Source organism: Aphanomyces astaci (genome assembly GCF_000520075.1).
Source record: "Aphanomyces astaci strain APO3 unplaced genomic scaffold supercont1.29, whole genome shotgun sequence".
Taxonomy (NCBI): Eukaryota; Oomycota; class Saprolegniomycetes; order Saprolegniales; family Verrucalvaceae; genus Aphanomyces; species Aphanomyces astaci.
In genome coordinates this window covers 182,435-199,840 of record NW_009798292.1, presented here as the reverse complement: position 1 = coordinate 199,840, position 17,406 = coordinate 182,435, and the positions used below count along the sequence as shown (strand labels likewise).

The window sequence follows — 17,406 nt, the reverse complement described above, 5'->3', positions numbered from 1 at the left end:
GAACTTATCATCTCAACCAAACCTGGGGATGCAATTGGCCAACCTCTTTGAAATAGTATTAAGTATTGGAGGGGATCTCCCCCTCGTCAGATTTCAATTGCATTAGAAGAAGCGCAGAAGGACTCAAATCATGGCGTCGAGGTATGTGGCCGTCGTCGCCGCAGTCCGTCGCTTCAGGAATCACGTGTATATAGCTCATGGGTGATCATATGTGTAGATATGATCGTGCGATTACCGTGTTTTCCCCGGATGGGCACTTGTTCCAGGTCGAATATGCCATGGAAGCCGTGAAGCGCGGGGCTGTCGTTGTGGGTGTCCGCGGCGTGGACGTCGTCGTCCTGGCCGTGGAACGTAAGGAAACCGCCAAGCTCCAAGATCCACGTACGGTGCGCAAGATTTGCAAGGTGGACGACCACATCACTTTGGCATTTGCCGGTTTGACTGCCGATGCCCGTGTGCTCGTGAACAAAGCGCGTTTGGAATGCCAAAGTTACCGCTTGACCGTGGAAGACGCGCCGTCGGTCGAATATGTCGCGCGGTATGTAGCCAAGGTGCAACAGCGCTACACACAGCGAGGCGGGGTGCGCCCGTTTGGTATTTCCATGCTCATCGCAGGCTGCGACACCAAGGGCGTGCCGCAGCTGTACCAGACTGATCCATCGGGCACGTTCACGGCGTGGAAGGCAAACGCGACGGGACGCAACGAGAAATCCACGCGGGAGTTCTTGGAAAAGAACTACGTGCAGGACATGGACGAAGACGCGGCGGTGCGGTTGGCCGTGAAAGCCCTGTTGGAAGTCGTCGAAGCCGGCAGCAAGAATATTGAAGTGGCTGTCGTTCGCCGCGGTGGTATCTCGTCGGTAGGTCATTCCTAACACATGTTGCATGCAGATTGGGAGCCTGACATCACATGTGGTTTGCGATAGGCGGTGCCCGATGCGACCGTCGAATCCGTCTGCGCCTCGATCGAGAAAGAGAAGGAAGATGCCCGCGCCGGCGCCGAAGCCAAGGCGGCAGCGTCGTCCTCGTCATAAAGCACCATGAAGAAGATTACATCTACGGGAGATGTCGTGTGCGTAGTAAAACAACACGATTCCGACTTCCATCCTGATCGCCGCCGCGGATGTGAATTGTTGGATTGATTTTAAATGTTTTGTTTACCGGATACGATATTATCCGGATATAGATAATCCAATAAGCTTGATGCATGTCATTATAACAGACGTCTCAAACGAGTTTAAAACACGTTTGATATTGTGTATCTTCGCGAGTCCCAAGTCAGCAAGGCGCAAGAATCATGGCACGACGGTCCTGACGGCAGCTCATTCAATCAACCCCAACGCAAGATCCGAAGAAGACGGTGACCAAGATAGTCACGTGGACGACGACCGCCTCCATGAACCACCTCCATGACCACTGCCGGCCCTGATTGTCGGCCCCGTCCAAGACCAAACGCACGTTATCTTTGGCATGATCACTCGACCATGGCACCGTCGTCGTTCGGACGGTACGAGGAATCGCTGTCGCCACTCGTATCCGCCGCCAAGTACACGCTCCTTGGTCTCATCTGCATCCCAAGCCTTTGCCATTCGTCTGTTCTTGGTCGCACGATACAACGGCGTAATCCACGAAATCAACCCATACTTCAACTTCCGAGCCAACAAAGTCCTCGACTGGTTTGACGATCGATCGTGGTACCCGCTGGGTCGCGCCGTGTGTGGCACCATCTACCCCTGGCTCATGTCGACGGTGTCCCTGTTGCACTGGACGCTCAACGTCGTGTTTCGCCTTCCCACCATCCTCCGGAACACATGCGTGCTTATCGCGCCAATCTTCGGCGTGGGGACCATCGTGGCCACGTACCTCTTGACCAAGGACGTGACTTGCCGCGCTTCCATGGCACTCGTCGCCGCCGCGATGGTGGCCGTCGTGCCCGCCGACACGTCTCGGTCCGTGGGCGGCTCGTAAATTTATGAAGTCATGTCCACCTTTGCGCTCGTCATAACATTCTACATGTGGGTCCAAGCTGTGCGCGTTGGCTCTATGCGCTCATGCGGCAACTTGTGCGCTGATGTACGGGGCCTTGGTCGCGGCGGGGATATCATTCGAGAACATGTTGATCATCAATGTGATTCCGCTGTTCGTGGCCATGATGGTGGTCGCGGGGCGGTACTCGCCGCGGCTGTACATTGCATCAAGGCCATTGAAAATACTATTTTTTACTTATTTGTGCTCGAAGAGAAAACAAGATCATTCAAATTCACAAGGACTTATGGACTGAGTTATTTATTTGTGCCTCCTGCCCTGTTGAATTATTTATTCCCCCCTGCGCCCGGAGCGAATGAATTATTTGAATAATTCAAACAATTTTAAAAAAACTATTCAATGGGTACTATATGCTGTTATCGGAATGAAATGAACTTGCTTTAGCTCGTTGCTATATAGTACTGTACTAGCATTACGTAGAACTTCGAAGCACCTTGCACGATTTTCTGCATAGTTCACATTTGATCCCAACAATTAGTTTAGTCACAACGGTGGTTGCCAACGGCCTGAGAAGAATCGCGCATACATTCTTGACGTTGGGGCAATAAAGCGGCAATGAAGGAATAAGCTCGGCAAAAGCCATACCACGGAGGGCGTTCAATGCTGCCGACATCAAAGGCAATACTATGTATTAATGCGAGGCACTTCCAAAATTCGCGCGGTTTGTCTAATCAATATTGAACCACGCTGGATTTCTGATTGGTTGAATATACTTGTCCTTTCTGTAAGAGCCAATCAAATCCACTCAAAATTGGGTTAGCCAAAAGCGTCGATTCGTGATTCGATTCGGCGGCGACATTCGATTCGACGGGGTCTGTACAATACGTACATGTACATGCAGTTAACTTTTGCCGTTCAATACTTAGGGCCAATCGGAGCTTTTCATCCTAACAATTGGTCCAATAAGATCATTGAAAACGCCTACGAATAAATTGGTCGAAATGAATCATTTATTTTATGGCTTCAAAAACCTGAACAATTTATTTACATACGGAACAATTATAGATTATTTACTCAAGGACTGAATAACAAAGAATAATTTATTTTATTTAAATTATTGAATAGTATTCTTTTTAGATTATTTTTTGTTGGGCCTTGGTCGAAACCACAGAATTTAAACTCTGCGATTTGATTGGTGTATTTGCACCAATCAAACCCGACCCAGACCTGAAACCGCCGTTTCTGCTTGGTCATAGTCAATGTGAATAATGTGAACGGGGTCGTATGCTGCTTGATGCACCGGCATGTACTGGTTGGCATACTGAAGCTATGGACCTGAGAGGGCAGTGATAAGTTCTCTAAGTGACTACCCGGTAGACACAACAATTCATGACAACAATCATGCCAAGCCTAGAGTTTCGACTGCATGTGCCTCGTTGGTTCGGCGAGAGGTACCCCGTCATTGGACTATGTCGTCACCATCCCCTTCAACCTCTAGCCCTCGAGTTTGCAGTCTCCGTCGAGGCCATACAGCAGCACCGCCGTCTTCTCGATGTTATCCTTTCGCCTTCGAGACCACCCGCACACATCACTTGTAGCATGACTTCAGCTCTGCCATGCCCATCGTTAACGAGTACCACACATCTCGACGCCAAGATGTGTGTCTGCAGTGGCACGACATACAGTATCGTTCCCAACCGTCGACACAGTGTACCTTGAACACAACATACCACCAGTCTGTATTATGGTACGTTCGTCACCTAGTATACTCCTACTACTGTACTCCTATTCCTACTACTATACTATCTAGTTTGTCTTTTTGTCGTCTTGAGCTCGTCGATGGCGATGGACCCAGGCAAAGTACACACTCGACCCGCCAAACAAGAGCACGAACGCTATCGCCCATCCGACTTTGACCATTGTGGGAAATGGCGCGGTAAACATCCCTTGGCCATGCTTAAGGATCAAGCACACCTCGGTCACGACGACCCCCAGACCGAGCCACGCGCGGGGCCCGAGCTTGCGGGACGGCGCGGCCACCCCCTGCGGCAGGTTGGTCGGAGCTGTGTACGCCATGAACACGTAAAACTCGGCGATCGCGTAGCTGCCGGCGCTGTACCAGATGCCGAGGCGCACGACGTTGAGCGAGTTGGACGCAGGTACCCACAGCACAGTCTTGAGAAAGAACGAATTGAGCATCATCACTGACAAGATCACGACCATAAACATAACCATCCAAAACCGCGAAGCAGATCGAAACATCTTCCAGTCGTACGCGAGCCAATTCGCGGGCGTGAACTGCGCGGCAAAGCGCCGCGCCCGTCCCGACACGGTAGGGATCTTGCGCCACCCGACCCAGTTGTACTTTTTCATCTCAAAGTACCGGCAGATGCGCATGCCGAGCCAAATCCCGGCGGCGTTGCACACGAGCACGTCCAGAATCACTTGGTCCCACCAGCACTCGGCAAAGTTTTTTAGCCAGTGCGCAAAGCTGAGCTCGTAAAACTCAAACAAGATCGAAATGAGCCAGCACACCGTGTAGCTGCGAATCATGAGCGCGCCGACGATCCACCCGAGAAAGTGCATGATCACGAACCGGTCGAAGAACGTCGCCGAGATGTTGGCCATGACGTTAGTCGGGTGCTCGGGGGTGAACAACCGGCAGTCCTCGGCAAACCCTTCTTCCGGCAACTGCACGCCGAGACGCGGGTCGTAGTGCCGCAGAAATTGCCGTGCGTCCGGGGTCTTCAAGAACAACAACACGATCAACAACATCTCGTACAAAATGAAGATGCCTGTGATCAACCGCCAGATCGCAGGATGCGGACGGATGAAATGCCCGTCTCGAAGTTGCAGCACGCAGTACACGAGGAAGAAGATGCAAGCAAACTTGACACCGCTCTTGAGGTCGTCGACTTGGGTCGACGCCGGGTCTTGATGCAGCAGCGCATACAAAAAGTACACGAGCGTGATGAACCCAACCAGGAGCGTGTGCGGCCGTGTCGTCCAGCTGTCGTCGTCGGCAGGAGGTGGGGCCGACGCCGCGTCGAGTTCTCCATATACGGCGGGGTCCGATGTCTTGCCCAGTTGGATTGCTGCGGGCGTCGGTTCCGCTGAAGTGGCCTTCTCGGGCGCCATCATCATCCAGTGGTAATTTGGAATTCACGATTGTGGTCATGGACGTTTCCCTGCTCTGAGTATCCGTATAATCTGTCGCATCAAACGAGACGTTTAAACAGTATATATGATGGGTCGTTTTTAATGCGTTTTATTCTGATACGACACCAAACCAAGTACTGTGAACGCCGATCACAATGGTAGACATGCAGAGCCTGAAGTACATAACTACAGGGTCAGTATATCGTCGCCCATACTAATTACATGGTGAGATTGTCATCGCCCTTGGTACCAAAGATGAGTCCATGCTGTTCATTCTGTACAGTACGTGAATAAAACGTGTTGACGCAATATGGCGCCACATCACATTATCCGGATAATGTAGCCAATCCGAACTCGCGCAGTTCCAACCATGCCCAAACCAATGGCTCATGGGAGTGTGAACGTTGAGATTCGATGCTTCCAGAAACATGCTTCATCATCACTTGCGTTCGACGCAGCGACATGGGAGCTTGAGGAAGGGATGGCACAAACTTGGTACAGGACGACATCCATATCCTTCAACCCTCGAGGGATGTGAGGACTCCTCACAGGTTGCCCATCTTCGAGTTTCTACAGTCTGAGTCAACTGAAATCTACATGCTCGACGACATAATGCCCAGGCCTGACAAGACTTGCTAGGAAAACCTACTGGCTAGGACAGTTGTTCGAGAGGATGTTGGCTCACATAGCACTCTGTAGCTAGAGCTAACTAACGGTAGCTCCACTTCAGCATTTCGTAGCTCAGCATTCCGTAGCTAGGGCGAAGTGGCTACATCGTCATCACAAACGCCCTTCGGCACTCTGTACCGGTAGCTACAGCTAACTAACGTAGCTCCTCTTCAGCATTTCGTAGCTAGAGCTATCTACCGGAAGCTTCTCTTGAGCATATTCCGTAGCCAGCTACTAGTACTCTTGAGCGCTCTGTAGCTAGCATTAGCTAGCTACCCTTTAGCACTTGGTAGCCCCATCATATCGTCCTCCATGACTTTCCCATTCCTCTTGTTGAAGCGTGGTCATAACACACACTACCTCGACCATAGCATTTCCATGTCCAACACTTTGTACATTATACAGTGGACGGCGGCGGCGGCGCGGCGCCGCTGTCCACGGACGGCAAGGGCGGGTAATACCCATACAGTTCTTGTAGCTGCTGGTTCTTTTGATCAATCACCCGCTGCCACTCGCCACTGGACTTGAGGTACTGCTCCAAGTGCACTTCGTTGGAAAACATATCGTCGTCTAGCTGCGCTTGCTTGACGTTCGTGCCAGGCTTGTAGTAGCTCCACCCAAATTGGCCATTTCGATGGAACCATCCCTCCTTTTGGAGTTCCGAGTACACTTTGCTAAACGTGGGCTTGAACTCGGGGGCAGCCGCGGCTACGACCATGGACCTGGACGACACCCGGGTTCCTTTTTTCGGCGGCTTGGGCTTCGCCGCGGGTGGTTTGGGTTTCGGGGCTGGTTTCGGGGCGGCATGGTCGGCGGCGTCGAGCAGCGCCATCGTGTCGTGCTCTTTCTCAAGCAATTCCGTCACACGATACCAAACCGACGACGCCTTGAGGTACGTTTCCAGCTCGTCCGCCGACGCAAACATGGTCTTGCCGTGCTCAGCAGTTGCCACATCCGTGTGAGGTTTGTAGTAGTAGCTGTGCCCGGCTTCCAAATCCTGCCTGTGAAACCATCCCTTGGTCTCCAAATACGCATACACGTCGGCAAAGGTCGGTTGAAATGTCGATTTCTTGAGCCTTTTGCTTGGTTTGTGCTTTTTGGCTTTGGGGGGGGGTGGCAGCGACGGCCGCTTCATCTGCTTGGACGTAGCTGCTGCTGCTGTTGTTTCTGCCTTGACAACATGGTGCGTAGTGGCGGTGGCGGCGGTAGCGCAGAGGCGCTCCCACATGTCTCGCTGCGACGACGTCAAGTACAACTCGACGTCGGTGGCACTTCGAAAGAAATCCGTGCCGAGCACGGGCATCGCCGCGGTCGAGTACGTCGGCTGGCAATACATGTGTCCTATGCTGTCGCTTCGTTCAAACCACCCGTATTCGGCCGTCATCAACGCCGCCAAGATGCGATCCATGACCCCGTTAGACGAGTGAGTATGCTCGGGAGATGGAGGCAACTGTATCTCAGACACGTCGCTGGCGGCGGCGGCAGCGGCGGCCATGGCCCCGCGAGGGGACGATGCAGAGAGACCGCCAAAGTAGGCTTGGACAGCGGCTTGAACCGAGTCGTACTGGCGGCCCAAGCTCTCGACGGTCGTGCCAGCGAGTTGTCGACCCAATTGCGCATGCCGCAAGTACGTCCACACGATTTGATGGATGGCGTCCAGTGGCGCCGCCAGCGCAAAGCGAAGCGCGGCAAGCCTAGACGGAAACCGGGTGCCATCCGAGCTCACGTACGTCACGTAGCTGCCGCCGCTGGGATTCGGCTCGATGGACCAGCCTTCCGAGTCCTGCAGGATCGGCCACGACGCGTACAAGAGCGCTTGGCTTTCCGTGTAATGCGACACTTTTGCTTGCAAGTCGGCGGTGATGGCGGCCAATTCATCGGGCGTTGAAAACTCAAAAGACGTGGAGGCATTCGCGCAGTGCGCGAGCCATTCCATGGCATGCAACGGACACAGCGCGGCGGCAAATCGCGCGGCTTGCTGCATCGCAAGCTGGTACAGGCCTTCACACGAGACGGCGCACGCGTCCAACGTCCACGGGGCCACGGCGGCTTCGTCCAGCGGCAGCACCGCCAGCTGGTTCAGGTCCTGCATCGTATTGAAGCGGGCAAAGTAAAACAGCACGCGGTCGGTGGATGAATCGAAGCCTGGATGCAATAGCTGCAGCATCGTCACGTCCATCCCCCATGCTTTGGCGATGTCGATCGAGTTAAACACAACCACGGGCCACTTGATGCCGTCGCAAAAGCCGTCTGGTGTGAACGCGAGCTGGAGACTCACACCTGGAGGCAGCGACGAATCGAGTGGGATGGAGGAAAGGTCCTGGACGTAGTCGTCCTCGAATGCGATGTGGGTTGTTGCTGGTTGAGATGGTGCCGGCGCGGCGATGGTAGTAGACGGGTGCTCGACGGCGACAGCGGGGAGCGAGGAAGAAGATGGAGGGGATGGTTCCATGACCTTCGACGTCTTTGGGGGGTCGTTCGTGGTCGTGGTCGCTTGGTCGGCTTTGGAAACTGCCGACTTCTTGCCCTTTTTCGTCTTCGACTGTAGTCCACGCAGCCCTTCTTCCATTTTGACGAGGTACTTTCGCACGCTGCTGCTGGTATTGCCCTCCAATTTGATTTTCAACGTCCCTAGGGCGGATTCAATCACGTCCAATGCCGATTGGACCGTGACAGGTGGGGACGACTGAACGGCATGTGCTTGTCGCAACCTGTCTTCGAGCTTGGCCGCATGGGATTTCTTCCCCTTCTTCATGAGGCTTCCGATACTCACTTCGTCGTCTTCGTCCTCATGTGCACGATGATGAGCCGATGACACTCCTTTCGTCGAATGCCGTTCCTTGGACGTCGCCATCGTCGGACTGCCTGGCTACCTGGTATGGGTGGAGAAGTACCAGTTGGTCGATTTCAAAAAACGCAGGGTGATCCGGATAAGATCCGATATCCGGTACTAGTATACCTCAAACTTGGCGCCAATTCAAATTCAAATTTTCTGCAAGCCGCGAAGTCCTGGGCACGACATGACGCTGGAAGAAGCATGAGATGCATGGCACCCATCACCGTAGCTTCACGAAACGTCATGAGCACTCGGTCCCAATGAGTGTGTGAATACTCGGTTGCTTGGAGCAACTTGTTCGTCCAACCCAGGCACAGTACTTGGAGCAACCGAGCATCGGAGCAACTCATGCAGATCGCGTTCAGGCTTCGAACCCACCGGCAAAATGTGTACGTACAGTCAAATCTCCTACGATGATTTAATGACCCTTGAGTTATACGACTAGAAAATGGACGCTTGATGCGAAAGGTGTGGTTCAAGGCAACTTTGCTAAGTGAAACTTCACAAAACATGTACTTTTTGACAAGGTTATTCCAGAAACTGCGTGAACCACGATACTAATTCATCGGCACTGGGGCGGTCCGCGGGGTCAAAGGCCAGGCATCGTTGCGCGATCTCAATCATGGCTTGGGGGCAATTCTTGGAGAACGATGGCCGCAGTTCCCCGGACACGACCATCATGGAAATGCGCGCTTTGGCCATGGCGACGCTGACGCCGGCACTGGGTACGATCATCTTGAGATCGGAATACGGGACGATGCACAGGTCGATCTCGGACATAAGCACGCCGAACGAGTATATGTCTGCCTTTTTCGTGTACCGCACGCCCATGAGCACCTCGGGGGCGATCCACGGTACGGTACCAATCTCGGCCGTCATCGTTTGATCTTCCATAGTCTCTCGGCTCGTGCCAAAGTCTGTAAGCTTGGCCACGCCGCGGTCGCCGCCGAGCAAGACGTTTTTGGCCTTGAGGTCGCGATGGATGATGTTGATGTCCGGTGAGTGGAGGTATTGCAGCGCCTGCGACATGTCCAAGAGCACGGAAAACTTGGAAAACGGCACGTTCGGGTCGTTCAAGCCGGCGTGGAGCAGCGCTTTGTTGGCCGCCGCCGATGCAGTCGTGCTAGACAGCCACGACCGGCCGAAATCCACACGGAACGTTCCCCGCACGTTCCAGTCGACGCGGCGCTGCGTGCGATTCACCTCGAGGAGCGACCACAGGTCTCCGCCTCCCATGTACTCGTTGATCATGGACAAATTCATCAAATTCGTCCACGACATCCCGATAAACGACACGATCTTGGGGTGGTACAGCCGTGCGCTGACCCGGATCTCGTCCATAAACGCTTCGATCGCGTCCACGTTGTGCCCTTTCTCGGGTAGCATTTGCTTCATCGCGACCTGTGTCGGAGGTTTCCCGACCGTCCGCAGCGTCGCAATGTACACGATGCCGTAGCCCCCGCGCGCGACCACGGCGCCGCGCTCGATGTTGGTCGCGGGGATGCGAAACACTGCAAACGACGGGTCGTGCCGGATATCGTGGTGGATGTCGCACTGGTCCGTCGTCGCGGCGTTGTCACTGTCCACAAACTGCTTGTTTCCTTTGGTCATGACTTCGTTGTACCATTGGCACGCTTGGCGCTGTTGGAACTGCCGGTACGCGTAATACGCGCCGAGGATCACGACGACTCCGACCAAGACGCCCCCCACGAGCATAGACGAAGAGGAACCCTCTCCCCCTTGATTTCCATGGCCGCCGCCCCCCTTCCACGGCAGCATCCCGTCGGGGCCAGTGGGGGGGGCGGCGGTCGTGTTCCAAAACTTAGACCGGTTGTACTCGTTCTTCCCCGACTTGAAACTCCGCGGATCGTCCGGCACGATGCAAATGGGAAACGTATTCCACAGCAGCCGGACGCTCGTGTGCCCCGTGCATGTCGAGTTGGTCGCCGTCGTGTCCAATACAATACTGCAGTCCCCGGGGTATACCTCAGCTTCGCCACATGAAGCAGCGGTCGCCTTTTGTGGGTTTTGCAACGACGCGAGAATGTCAAACTGCGACTCGTTGGCGTAAAACGCCGTGATGGGGTTGCCCCCAAGGTACAGGAACCGCAACGTGGACGGGAAATTTGCCTTGAGTTCGTTGATGTGGTTGTTGGCGAGGTTTCTACGATGACACCTCAGAGTTGAGCAAATCAGGGGTAAACGTAATGCGCTTACAACGACGACAGGGCCGGTGGAAACGAAGTGTTGGCAATGGACGCGATGTTATTGTTGGCGAGAATCCTATTACAGTAAACCCCCGCCGCCCCGCTTGTGAAAAGGATATGAAGGTGGAGGACGGTTCTACAGTATGTACGAGATTGTACAAGTCATCGAGCATGGGGGGCCACGAGACCGAGCCAATGGACGACAGGTTGCAGTTGTGGGCGTGCCTATGAACGAGTGGAGTACATGCGATGATGTTTGGAAATGCGATGATGTTTGGAAAGACCATACAATGTCTGTAGGATGGGGGGGAACGTCGCCTTGTGTAGCACGAGGCTCGGGTTGTTGAAGAGGTACCTGCCCTCCATGAGTCAAAACGACTACTATACCGTTCAGTGTACGTACAATTGGCGAAGCGAGTCGGGGAAGACTGTTGTTTTCAACGACGACATGTTGTTGAAACTCAAATCCAAGTACTTGAGACCAGCGGCGGAGAGCGTGTTGAACGACACGACTTTGTTGTGGTGGACGCTCCTACCACACCAGAAAAAACAAAACGTCACCATCTCCAAATGTCCTCGTGGCACCGTACAACGTGGCCAACTGGAGAGGAAATTGCGTGGTGGACAAGTCCTTTATCGAGTTGAATGGCAAGTGCCTAGAGTACCACCCTCATGTGAGCCGTTTATCATTCAAAAGCTCCAGCAAATGTCCTCACAAGCTCGTAGCCTTGGTCGTAGCTTGGAAAGTGTTGGCCAGAGTGTCAATACCCAAGTTGGCCAAGATGCTATGGACGCGTGTATGAATTCATGATGATGATGGCATAGTTCGTACATGATATCTGCCCATGACGGCAAGCTCTCAACATGAGACACGGTGAACCCCGCGGCGCCCTTCAACTTGTGCACGAGGCCGTTTTGAGCTTGGTTTCGGATGTACGCGTCCAGTCCGCCGCGGTAAACCTTACCTGGAGACGGCGTCAACACGCACGCGCGGTCTGAGGTGGGGCTCAGGGGCGGATAGGTGACAGGGTAGGTGAGTTTCACGTCGTCGCAGGTCGCGCTGTACGTCGAGTACGGCCGCGTGAGGTCGGTGCGGGCAGAGGTGCCGATCACGGGCGCCCAGTTCACGTCTGCAAATACCCCCTCGGGGTACTCGATCGGTCGCTGGCCATACGCGGCCATGACACTTGCTTGGTGCTGACAAAAGTACAAATGCTATCGTGAATGGGTGATTGCTTTTCAAAACTAACTACAGTACCGGTGAAATCTCGCCCACTCGTTCCATTGTTACAGGTCATGCAATGCAGGGGAGAAATATCCATCCACATGCTAACTATCCAAGATGATGATTGGCGTGCTAATGCTGCAAGAGATGTGGCCATTATTACATCGTCGTGCTCTGCATAAAGTGTGAACTATGCCTTGCCTTGGAAGCCTCTTCTCATTTGCCATCACTGAAACATTAGAATTATATATAGCAAAATCACTCCTCAAAGAATTATATAACGTTACAGTATAGCAAAATCACTCTAATATTGATTGACAAGCTTGGTTGGCATGCATACATAGCGACCGTGACATGCACTCGTGGTTGTGTACTGTAGGGTGGTCCAGATAGATGGGAGAGGAGCTGCAGACAGTATTGCTCATGGATGGCATATCCCAAGTACTAGGTGGTGTGTAGTCATAGAATGTGTCGCTTCGACACTCCGAGATCCCATGTTCCCTCCCCAATCAAACTAGTTGGTGGCATGTCACTATAGAAAGGGAATTCAGGTCTGATTTAATATAAATGAATTAACAACGTTGTTAAACCCAGGATTTCAAAATACCCAAAGATCGCAAAACAACGTTTCAACCCAATGCCCGAGGACGACCCTACCCTAGGACCACGCTTGCATGATCCGGCAATGCTCGTAGGTACAGTCGCAAGTGTGGCCGTGGCATACTACGCGTCGCCGTTCCTCCACGGACCATGGGAGTTCATTGCGTCATGGGATGACTCGATCAACTTTCTCGACAACACCATGATCCAGCAGCCGCTCTCGATATCTTCCATCGTGTCTATGTTCACCACCGTCAAGATCAACGTATACGAACCCTTGTCGTGGCTGCTCAAGGCGCTAGTTCACAGTGTGTGGGGCATGGATCCGTTCGCGGTGCGCATCGTGACGTTGGTCCTCCACTGGGTCAATTGCTTGGTGTTGTATGCCACGTCGGCGCGGCTGCTGCGACAGTTGGGCCAGCCCCATCCGCTCGGATGCTTCATCGGCACGCTTCTGTACGCCGTGCATCCGATTCACGTCGAAGTCGTGGGGTGGCCGTCCGCCCAGCCATATGCCTTGGCCATGCTGTTCACCCTCCTTTGCTTTTACACGCACCTGCATGCATTGGAATGCACCAGTCCTCATCACCGCCGCTTCTTTTCCATCTTGTCTATGGGTATGCCACGCGATACATCACGTCTATATGCGATATCGTTCCAGCGACGACACCTCCAGCCGTCTTGTAGGGCTGTACGTGTGCAGTGTCATGAGCAAAAGCGCGGCCATCCTCGTTCCGGTTGGCATCGTTGCCACGGATATTGTCCTCTCGACACCACCCCAGCCATGTTCATGGAATCGTCGTGCAACTACCCTAGCGCTTCTTCGATATGCCATCTCCAAAGCTGGATATGGCGTGAGCATGCTAGGTCTGGCATGTATGACGGCGGCAGCAAATGCCGATGGCGCGATGGTCGATACGGACATCCTCCATCTTTCAATGACCCAGCGCTGTGTGAAAGCGGTCGTCGTGCTGCTGTGGCCCGTTCGCAAGTTGCTGTGGCCTACGCCCCTTCGTTACCACTACCAACTGCCGTCGACCTTGCATGCCTCTTGGATCGATAGTCCACTGTGGCTTTTATCGGCCACGGCCACTGCTGGCATCACAACCTGTACGACCTCGTCGTCGTCGTTGTGTTTAGATATAGACTTTGTATTCTACACTCGTCCGAATACTATGTACTACGTAGTACACGTTAGGGTGTATCGTTCGAGCTCGAAGAACCCACTCCGTTGCCGCCCTTGCCGCGTGGACGTTTTACCTTGCCATGCTACTGCCCGTCTCTGGCCTTGTCCAGCATGGCCTGGTGGTGCTAGCAGCAGATCGGTACGTGTATTTCCCAGCTATAGTGGTCGTGCCAGTCGTTGGCCAGCTGTTCACATACATCGACACCATGTGCTACCCATGGAATCGAACGCTGGCCGTGGTCTCGCTGTGCGCCGTCGCACTGTGCCTCGCACATGTGGCGACGCTCCAGCTCGAGTCATGGCGCACGGCTGAAGCAGTGTTCCGACACGGATTAAAGTACGTGTTCAATGTGTACATATTATATTTCCTCAAGCCTGTTATTGTCCTTTTACCCAGAATCGTTTGACTGACTTTTGTGCTAAATCGTCAAATCTATCGATTGTTTGCTATTGTAAGCTTATATAAAAAGGTGTCCTGTGGTGATTTATATCACACTAATTGAAGTTTCACACTAATTTAATACTATTTTGACGGTGATGATGGTTTCGTGCAATCTGATTGGTTCAATTCTTCTGTCGGTGATTCTTGTATACATTTATTCGGTTGTGTCGATTCATTGCTCCAGGTTAGAATAAACACAAATATATGCAAAAATCGTACGATGACACACTCTAATTCGATATTGCATTGGTCGAAAAGTGGATAGTTTGATTGGCTACTTGATTCGTGTTCTGGTTTTTGATTGGTTGATAGATTGTGCGCGCATTTAACTTTTACCCCACTCCAATTACGAATTGACTTTTTTATAATATATAAAAATACACTCGTTCAAGACTAATAAAATGAATTACGCTCCCTATAAACTGAACTGGAGAGATAGGTCCGACCCTACAGATTGGCGGATTTTGGATCAATTGCAAGAGCTTTTACTGGAAACTCGCCCTGCCGAAGCCACGTTATACCTCCAGCAAACCCTTCGATACAGTCCTCGCCATGGTACGTACGTACATATATACTAGTAATCATACTATTCCTAGTATTGAATCATCCTATTGAATCATCTGTATTGGTAGCAAAATATATTATACTTCGAAAAAAAATATATATATAGTCTTGTGCAATCGCTACAAACTTCCAACATTCGTTTGTGGAATCGCGCTGGAATTTCTGATTGGCTGAATATACTTGTACGAGCCAATCGTAGTATACACAAATTGATGAATCAGCCAATAGAAAAGTCGATACGTGATCCCTCGTTTGGAGATTTGGATCGAATAAATTCACTATTTTTGACTCGATATTCCACTAACGGTACTATTCCCATGTACTCGGAGTATGATGCTTCGACGTAATTTCGCACGAGTCGTATTACATTTGTCCGATACCAATATATATTATGGATGTATATATAAACATATATATATGGGTAGGACTCAAAGCCCAGCTCCAGATTGCAAAGTGTCATATGCTCCTCGGTCAGTCCACCGAAGCTTGCGCTATCTACGAATCCCTCCATGAACAATACCCGACATACGCACATGTGCTCAACAACATGGGCATCTGCCACTGGAAGCAAGGAAGGCTGCGGGCCGCCCGCGACTTGTTCGTCCGGGCGGCGGCCAACGGCACCGGCCTCACGCGCGGGGACCAGTCGCCACAGACCAACATCATCCTCGTGGATGCATGGGACCCCAGGACTCCCGTCGTTGCTCGCATCATGTGGTAAAATGATGAAAGCCACCCCACATGACAAGTATTTTGTTTCGTATGCAGTTAAATACTGTGAAAATGACCCTAACCTTCACTACAACCGCACCGCGACATTTGATTGGCTAGTTACCAAAGAATCTACATGGAAAATAGAAATAGTATTTTAGCCAATCAGAGACCAGACATTTTCATAATATCCAATCCCATACGGCGGGTGAGGTAGTACGCGATTCGATTGGGCGGGATCCGAAAATTCGTACAAAAAAATAATTTCATAATTATTGTGCTTCCGAGTGAAATTTCGTGTGGTGGCGTGGTTTCTCGTTGGAATTTAAATCGATTTGATTGGCTACCTCAGAAGAGCTCAACAATATTTGCCAATCAAAACCTTCTCAATGAAATTCAACCAATCAGATCGATTGTGGATCGGTTTGGTTGGCGCGATTCGATTGCACCCCCTCCCCAAATTTGTATCAAATCGACAATAAAAAATAGCATTATTTTTTGATTTCATAACGGGAAAAACGGGACTCGAACCCGCGACCTTTAGCTTGACAAGCTAAAACTCGTAACGAACTGATACCAAATCTACAATAATTGTTTTTTTTTTACTTTGAATTTATTGATTTCCAGATACGATTCAAATAATTTGGAGTTTGGTTGGCGAACGAAGACGACGATATGAATCCTACCCTTGTGTATACTATTACTACAGTACTGTAGGATCTCGTGATTCACGGCCTATGTTTGTGGGTGATATTTCAATTATCAATCCCTGTAAATCTATATGTTATTCCTACGAAAATAGTATTGTTTTGAGATGCAATACAATGTTTAAAGCAATGACGTGGCATCTGCATCAGCCGCTATAGCGCCCCACAAGGTGGGCTGGCGGCACCGCGTCCATGATCGTGGGGTTTTCGGCCAAGTACGATTGGATGGTCGTGGTGCGGTCGCCCAAATACGTGTTTTGGACAAAATCGTCGTAAATATCCTAAAAATATATCCAAATATGGACGAAAAACATGAAAACATGGCCCAAAGCACCTACTTCGCCTAGCTTTTGCACGGCCAGGATACAGTGTCGCAGGTACACCTAAAGCAATCACTTTAGTTAGCAGAAGCATGGTAGTGACTTACGCGGCAAGGCAGGATGCCACTGGAGGCATCGTAGCCCCAAATCGTGTCCAGGCCGTACGTTCTGTACAGCTTGTCAAACGTAGATTGGCCACTACAATGAATGGGTGGTTGAGATGAACTCCCTCATGATACGAACATTGGAGTACGCACGAACGCACCGCTTGGCAATGTAATCCGCGTCGTTCCATCGACAGCACATCAGACCTTTGGACACCCTGCCATATTTGGCTTCGTGGAACTCGACCTCCTCAATCGAAAACTCGTCTTCGCGGTCGTAAAAGTCAGGTAATTGCGACGTTGGGATGTCGAAGGCGCTGACGGCAAACGAGGTACCGGGGCTAACCTCTGCCGACAAACTAGCCATCTCCTACACATGGCACATTCCTGTGAGTGCCGAAGAAGCGTGGAAGCAAATGAATGCCACCAGGGTCTCCTTGATAGCGATGCCACGTTGAAAGAAGATGGACGCCGGATGCGCGAACACGCGGCGGTAGTTATGCACGCGTCCCAGGCGGAAGTTCTTGACGTGGTGGCCGAAGGTTGACCGCGCTGATGTCTCAGACAGCAGCGAGCCGTATCCGATGATCGTCGTCGTCGCCATGATGTTTACAAGTTTTGAGTGCCATCGCAGGGGAACTATTTGATTGGTTTATTTACAGCCAATTAAGACTCGTATATTTAGAATAA

At 51.8% G+C, this 17,406-nt stretch overlaps 7 protein-coding genes and 1 pseudogene across 13 annotated transcripts; 4 read left to right on the top strand and 4 right to left on the bottom strand.

The window, feature by feature from the left end:
• The first annotated feature begins 70 nt into the window (after nt 1–70).
• Nucleotides 71–1,223, top strand: H257_10573 (hypothetical protein). The gene is made up of 3 exons (XM_009837169.1): nt 71–141; nt 218–860; nt 927–1,223. The coding sequence occupies exons 1-3, from the start codon at nt 131–133 to the stop codon at nt 1,032–1,034; spliced, it is 762 nt and encodes a 253-aa protein (XP_009835471.1). The 5' UTR covers nt 71–130; the 3' UTR covers nt 1,035–1,223.
• Nucleotides 1,224–1,470: 247 nt separating this feature from the next.
• Nucleotides 1,471–1,968, top strand: H257_10572 (hypothetical protein; the record flags this gene model as incomplete). The annotated part of the gene is made up of 1 exon (XM_009837168.1): nt 1,471–1,968. One exon carries the CDS (start codon nt 1,471–1,473, stop codon nt 1,966–1,968), a length of 498 nt encoding a protein of 165 aa, XP_009835470.1.
• Nucleotides 1,969–3,468: 1,500 nt separating this feature from the next.
• H257_10571 (hypothetical protein) lies at nt 3,469–5,212 on the top strand. Of its 4 annotated transcripts, XM_009837167.1 has the most exons (4): nt 3,469–3,733; nt 3,797–4,038; nt 4,091–4,318; nt 4,376–5,212. In XM_009837167.1, the coding sequence occupies exons 2-4, from the start codon at nt 3,826–3,828 to the stop codon at nt 4,487–4,489; spliced, it is 555 nt and encodes a 184-aa protein (XP_009835469.1). In that variant the 5' UTR covers nt 3,469–3,733; nt 3,797–3,825; the 3' UTR covers nt 4,490–5,212. The 4 variants fall into 4 exon arrangements, with proteins under 4 accessions (XP_009835469.1, XP_009835466.1, XP_009835468.1 ...); XM_009837164.1 differs by having other exon boundaries at nt 4,091–5,212; XM_009837166.1 differs by having other exon boundaries at nt 3,469–4,038.
• A 906-nt stretch (nt 5,213–6,118) lies between these two features.
• On the bottom strand, nt 6,119–8,715 carry H257_10570 (hypothetical protein). The gene has a single exon (XM_009837163.1). The coding sequence runs from the start codon at nt 8,666–8,668 to the stop codon at nt 6,212–6,214; it is 2,457 nt and encodes an 818-aa protein (XP_009835465.1). The 5' UTR covers nt 8,669–8,715; the 3' UTR covers nt 6,119–6,211.
• Nucleotides 8,716–9,150: 435 nt separating this feature from the next.
• Nucleotides 9,151–12,081, bottom strand: H257_10569 (TKL protein kinase). The gene is made up of 8 exons (XM_009837162.1): nt 11,690–12,081; nt 11,574–11,642; nt 11,448–11,513; nt 11,261–11,389; nt 11,147–11,212; nt 11,017–11,082; nt 10,868–10,933; nt 9,151–10,814 (listed from the first exon to the last, which is right to left on the bottom strand). Exons 1-8 carry the CDS (start codon nt 12,037–12,039, stop codon nt 9,179–9,181), a joined length of 2,448 nt encoding a protein of 815 aa, XP_009835464.1. The 5' UTR covers nt 12,040–12,081; the 3' UTR covers nt 9,151–9,178.
• Nucleotides 12,082–12,697: 616 nt separating this feature from the next.
• H257_10568 lies at nt 12,698–15,674 on the top strand. 2 transcript variants are annotated; one of them, XM_009837161.1, is made up of 5 exons: nt 12,698–13,299; nt 13,370–13,792; nt 13,881–14,205; nt 14,750–14,865; nt 15,300–15,674. In XM_009837161.1, exons 1-5 carry the CDS (start codon nt 12,720–12,722, stop codon nt 15,593–15,595), a joined length of 1,740 nt encoding a protein of 579 aa, XP_009835463.1. In that variant the 5' UTR covers nt 12,698–12,719; the 3' UTR covers nt 15,596–15,674. The 2 variants fall into 2 exon arrangements, with proteins under 2 accessions (XP_009835463.1, XP_009835462.1); XM_009837160.1 differs by having other exon boundaries at nt 12,698–13,792.
• Nucleotides 15,675–16,095: 421 nt separating this feature from the next.
• H257_10567 lies at nt 16,096–16,171 on the bottom strand (annotated as a pseudogene). Its single transcript has one exon. The product of its transcript is annotated as a tRNA-OTHER (tRNA).
• Nucleotides 16,172–16,319: 148 nt separating this feature from the next.
• On the bottom strand, nt 16,320–17,320 carry H257_10566 (the record flags this gene model as incomplete). 2 transcript variants are annotated; one of them, XM_009837159.1, is made up of 5 exons in its annotated part: nt 16,320–16,573; nt 16,631–16,675; nt 16,720–16,810; nt 16,878–17,086; nt 17,144–17,320. In XM_009837159.1, 5 exons carry the CDS (start codon nt 17,318–17,320, stop codon nt 16,439–16,441), a joined length of 657 nt encoding a protein of 218 aa, XP_009835461.1. In that variant the 3' UTR covers nt 16,320–16,438. The 2 variants fall into 2 exon arrangements, with proteins under 2 accessions (XP_009835461.1, XP_009835460.1); XM_009837158.1 differs by having other exon boundaries at nt 16,320–16,675.
• Nucleotides 17,321–17,406: the final 86 nt, after the last annotated feature.

What these genes read in the sequence shown, in the direction of transcription:
- H257_10573 (XM_009837169.1), top strand. An exon ending in GCCGCGGTGGTATCTCGTCG is followed by an intron (nt 861 to 926) that starts GTAGGTCATTCC and finishes GGTTTGCGATAG; the next exon opens with GCGGTGCCCGATGCGACCGT.
- H257_10571 (XM_009837164.1), top strand. Translation starts at nt 3,826, where the DNA reads ATGGCGATGGACCCAGGCAAAGTACACACTCGACCCGCCAAACAAGAG. An exon ending in GCGGCCACCCCCTGCGGCAG is followed by an intron (nt 4,039 to 4,090) that starts GTTGGTCGGAGC and finishes GCGATCGCGTAG; the next exon opens with CTGCCGGCGCTGTACCAGAT.
- H257_10570 (XM_009837163.1), bottom strand. Translation starts at nt 8,668, where the DNA reads ATGGCGACGTCCAAGGAACGGCATTCGACGAAAGGAGTGTCATCGGCT.
- H257_10569 (XM_009837162.1), bottom strand. Translation starts at nt 12,039, where the DNA reads ATGGCCGCGTATGGCCAGCGACCGATCGAGTACCCCGAGGGGGTATTT. An exon ending in CCTCTCCAGTTGGCCACGTT is followed by an intron (nt 11,390 to 11,447) that starts GTACGGTGCCAC and finishes CTGGTGTGGTAG; the next exon opens with GAGCGTCCACCACAACAAAG. An exon ending in CCCCCCATCCTACAGACATT is followed by an intron (nt 11,083 to 11,146) that starts GTATGGTCTTTC and finishes ACTCGTTCATAG; the next exon opens with GCACGCCCACAACTGCAACC.
- H257_10568 (XM_009837161.1), top strand. Translation starts at nt 12,720, where the DNA reads ATGCCCGAGGACGACCCTACCCTAGGACCACGCTTGCATGATCCGGCA. An exon ending in GTGTTCCGACACGGATTAAA is followed by an intron (nt 14,206 to 14,749) that starts GTACGTGTTCAA and finishes CTGGAGAGATAG; the next exon opens with GTCCGACCCTACAGATTGGC. An exon ending in TCGATACAGTCCTCGCCATG is followed by an intron (nt 14,866 to 15,299) that starts GTACGTACGTAC and finishes ATATATGGGTAG; the next exon opens with GACTCAAAGCCCAGCTCCAG.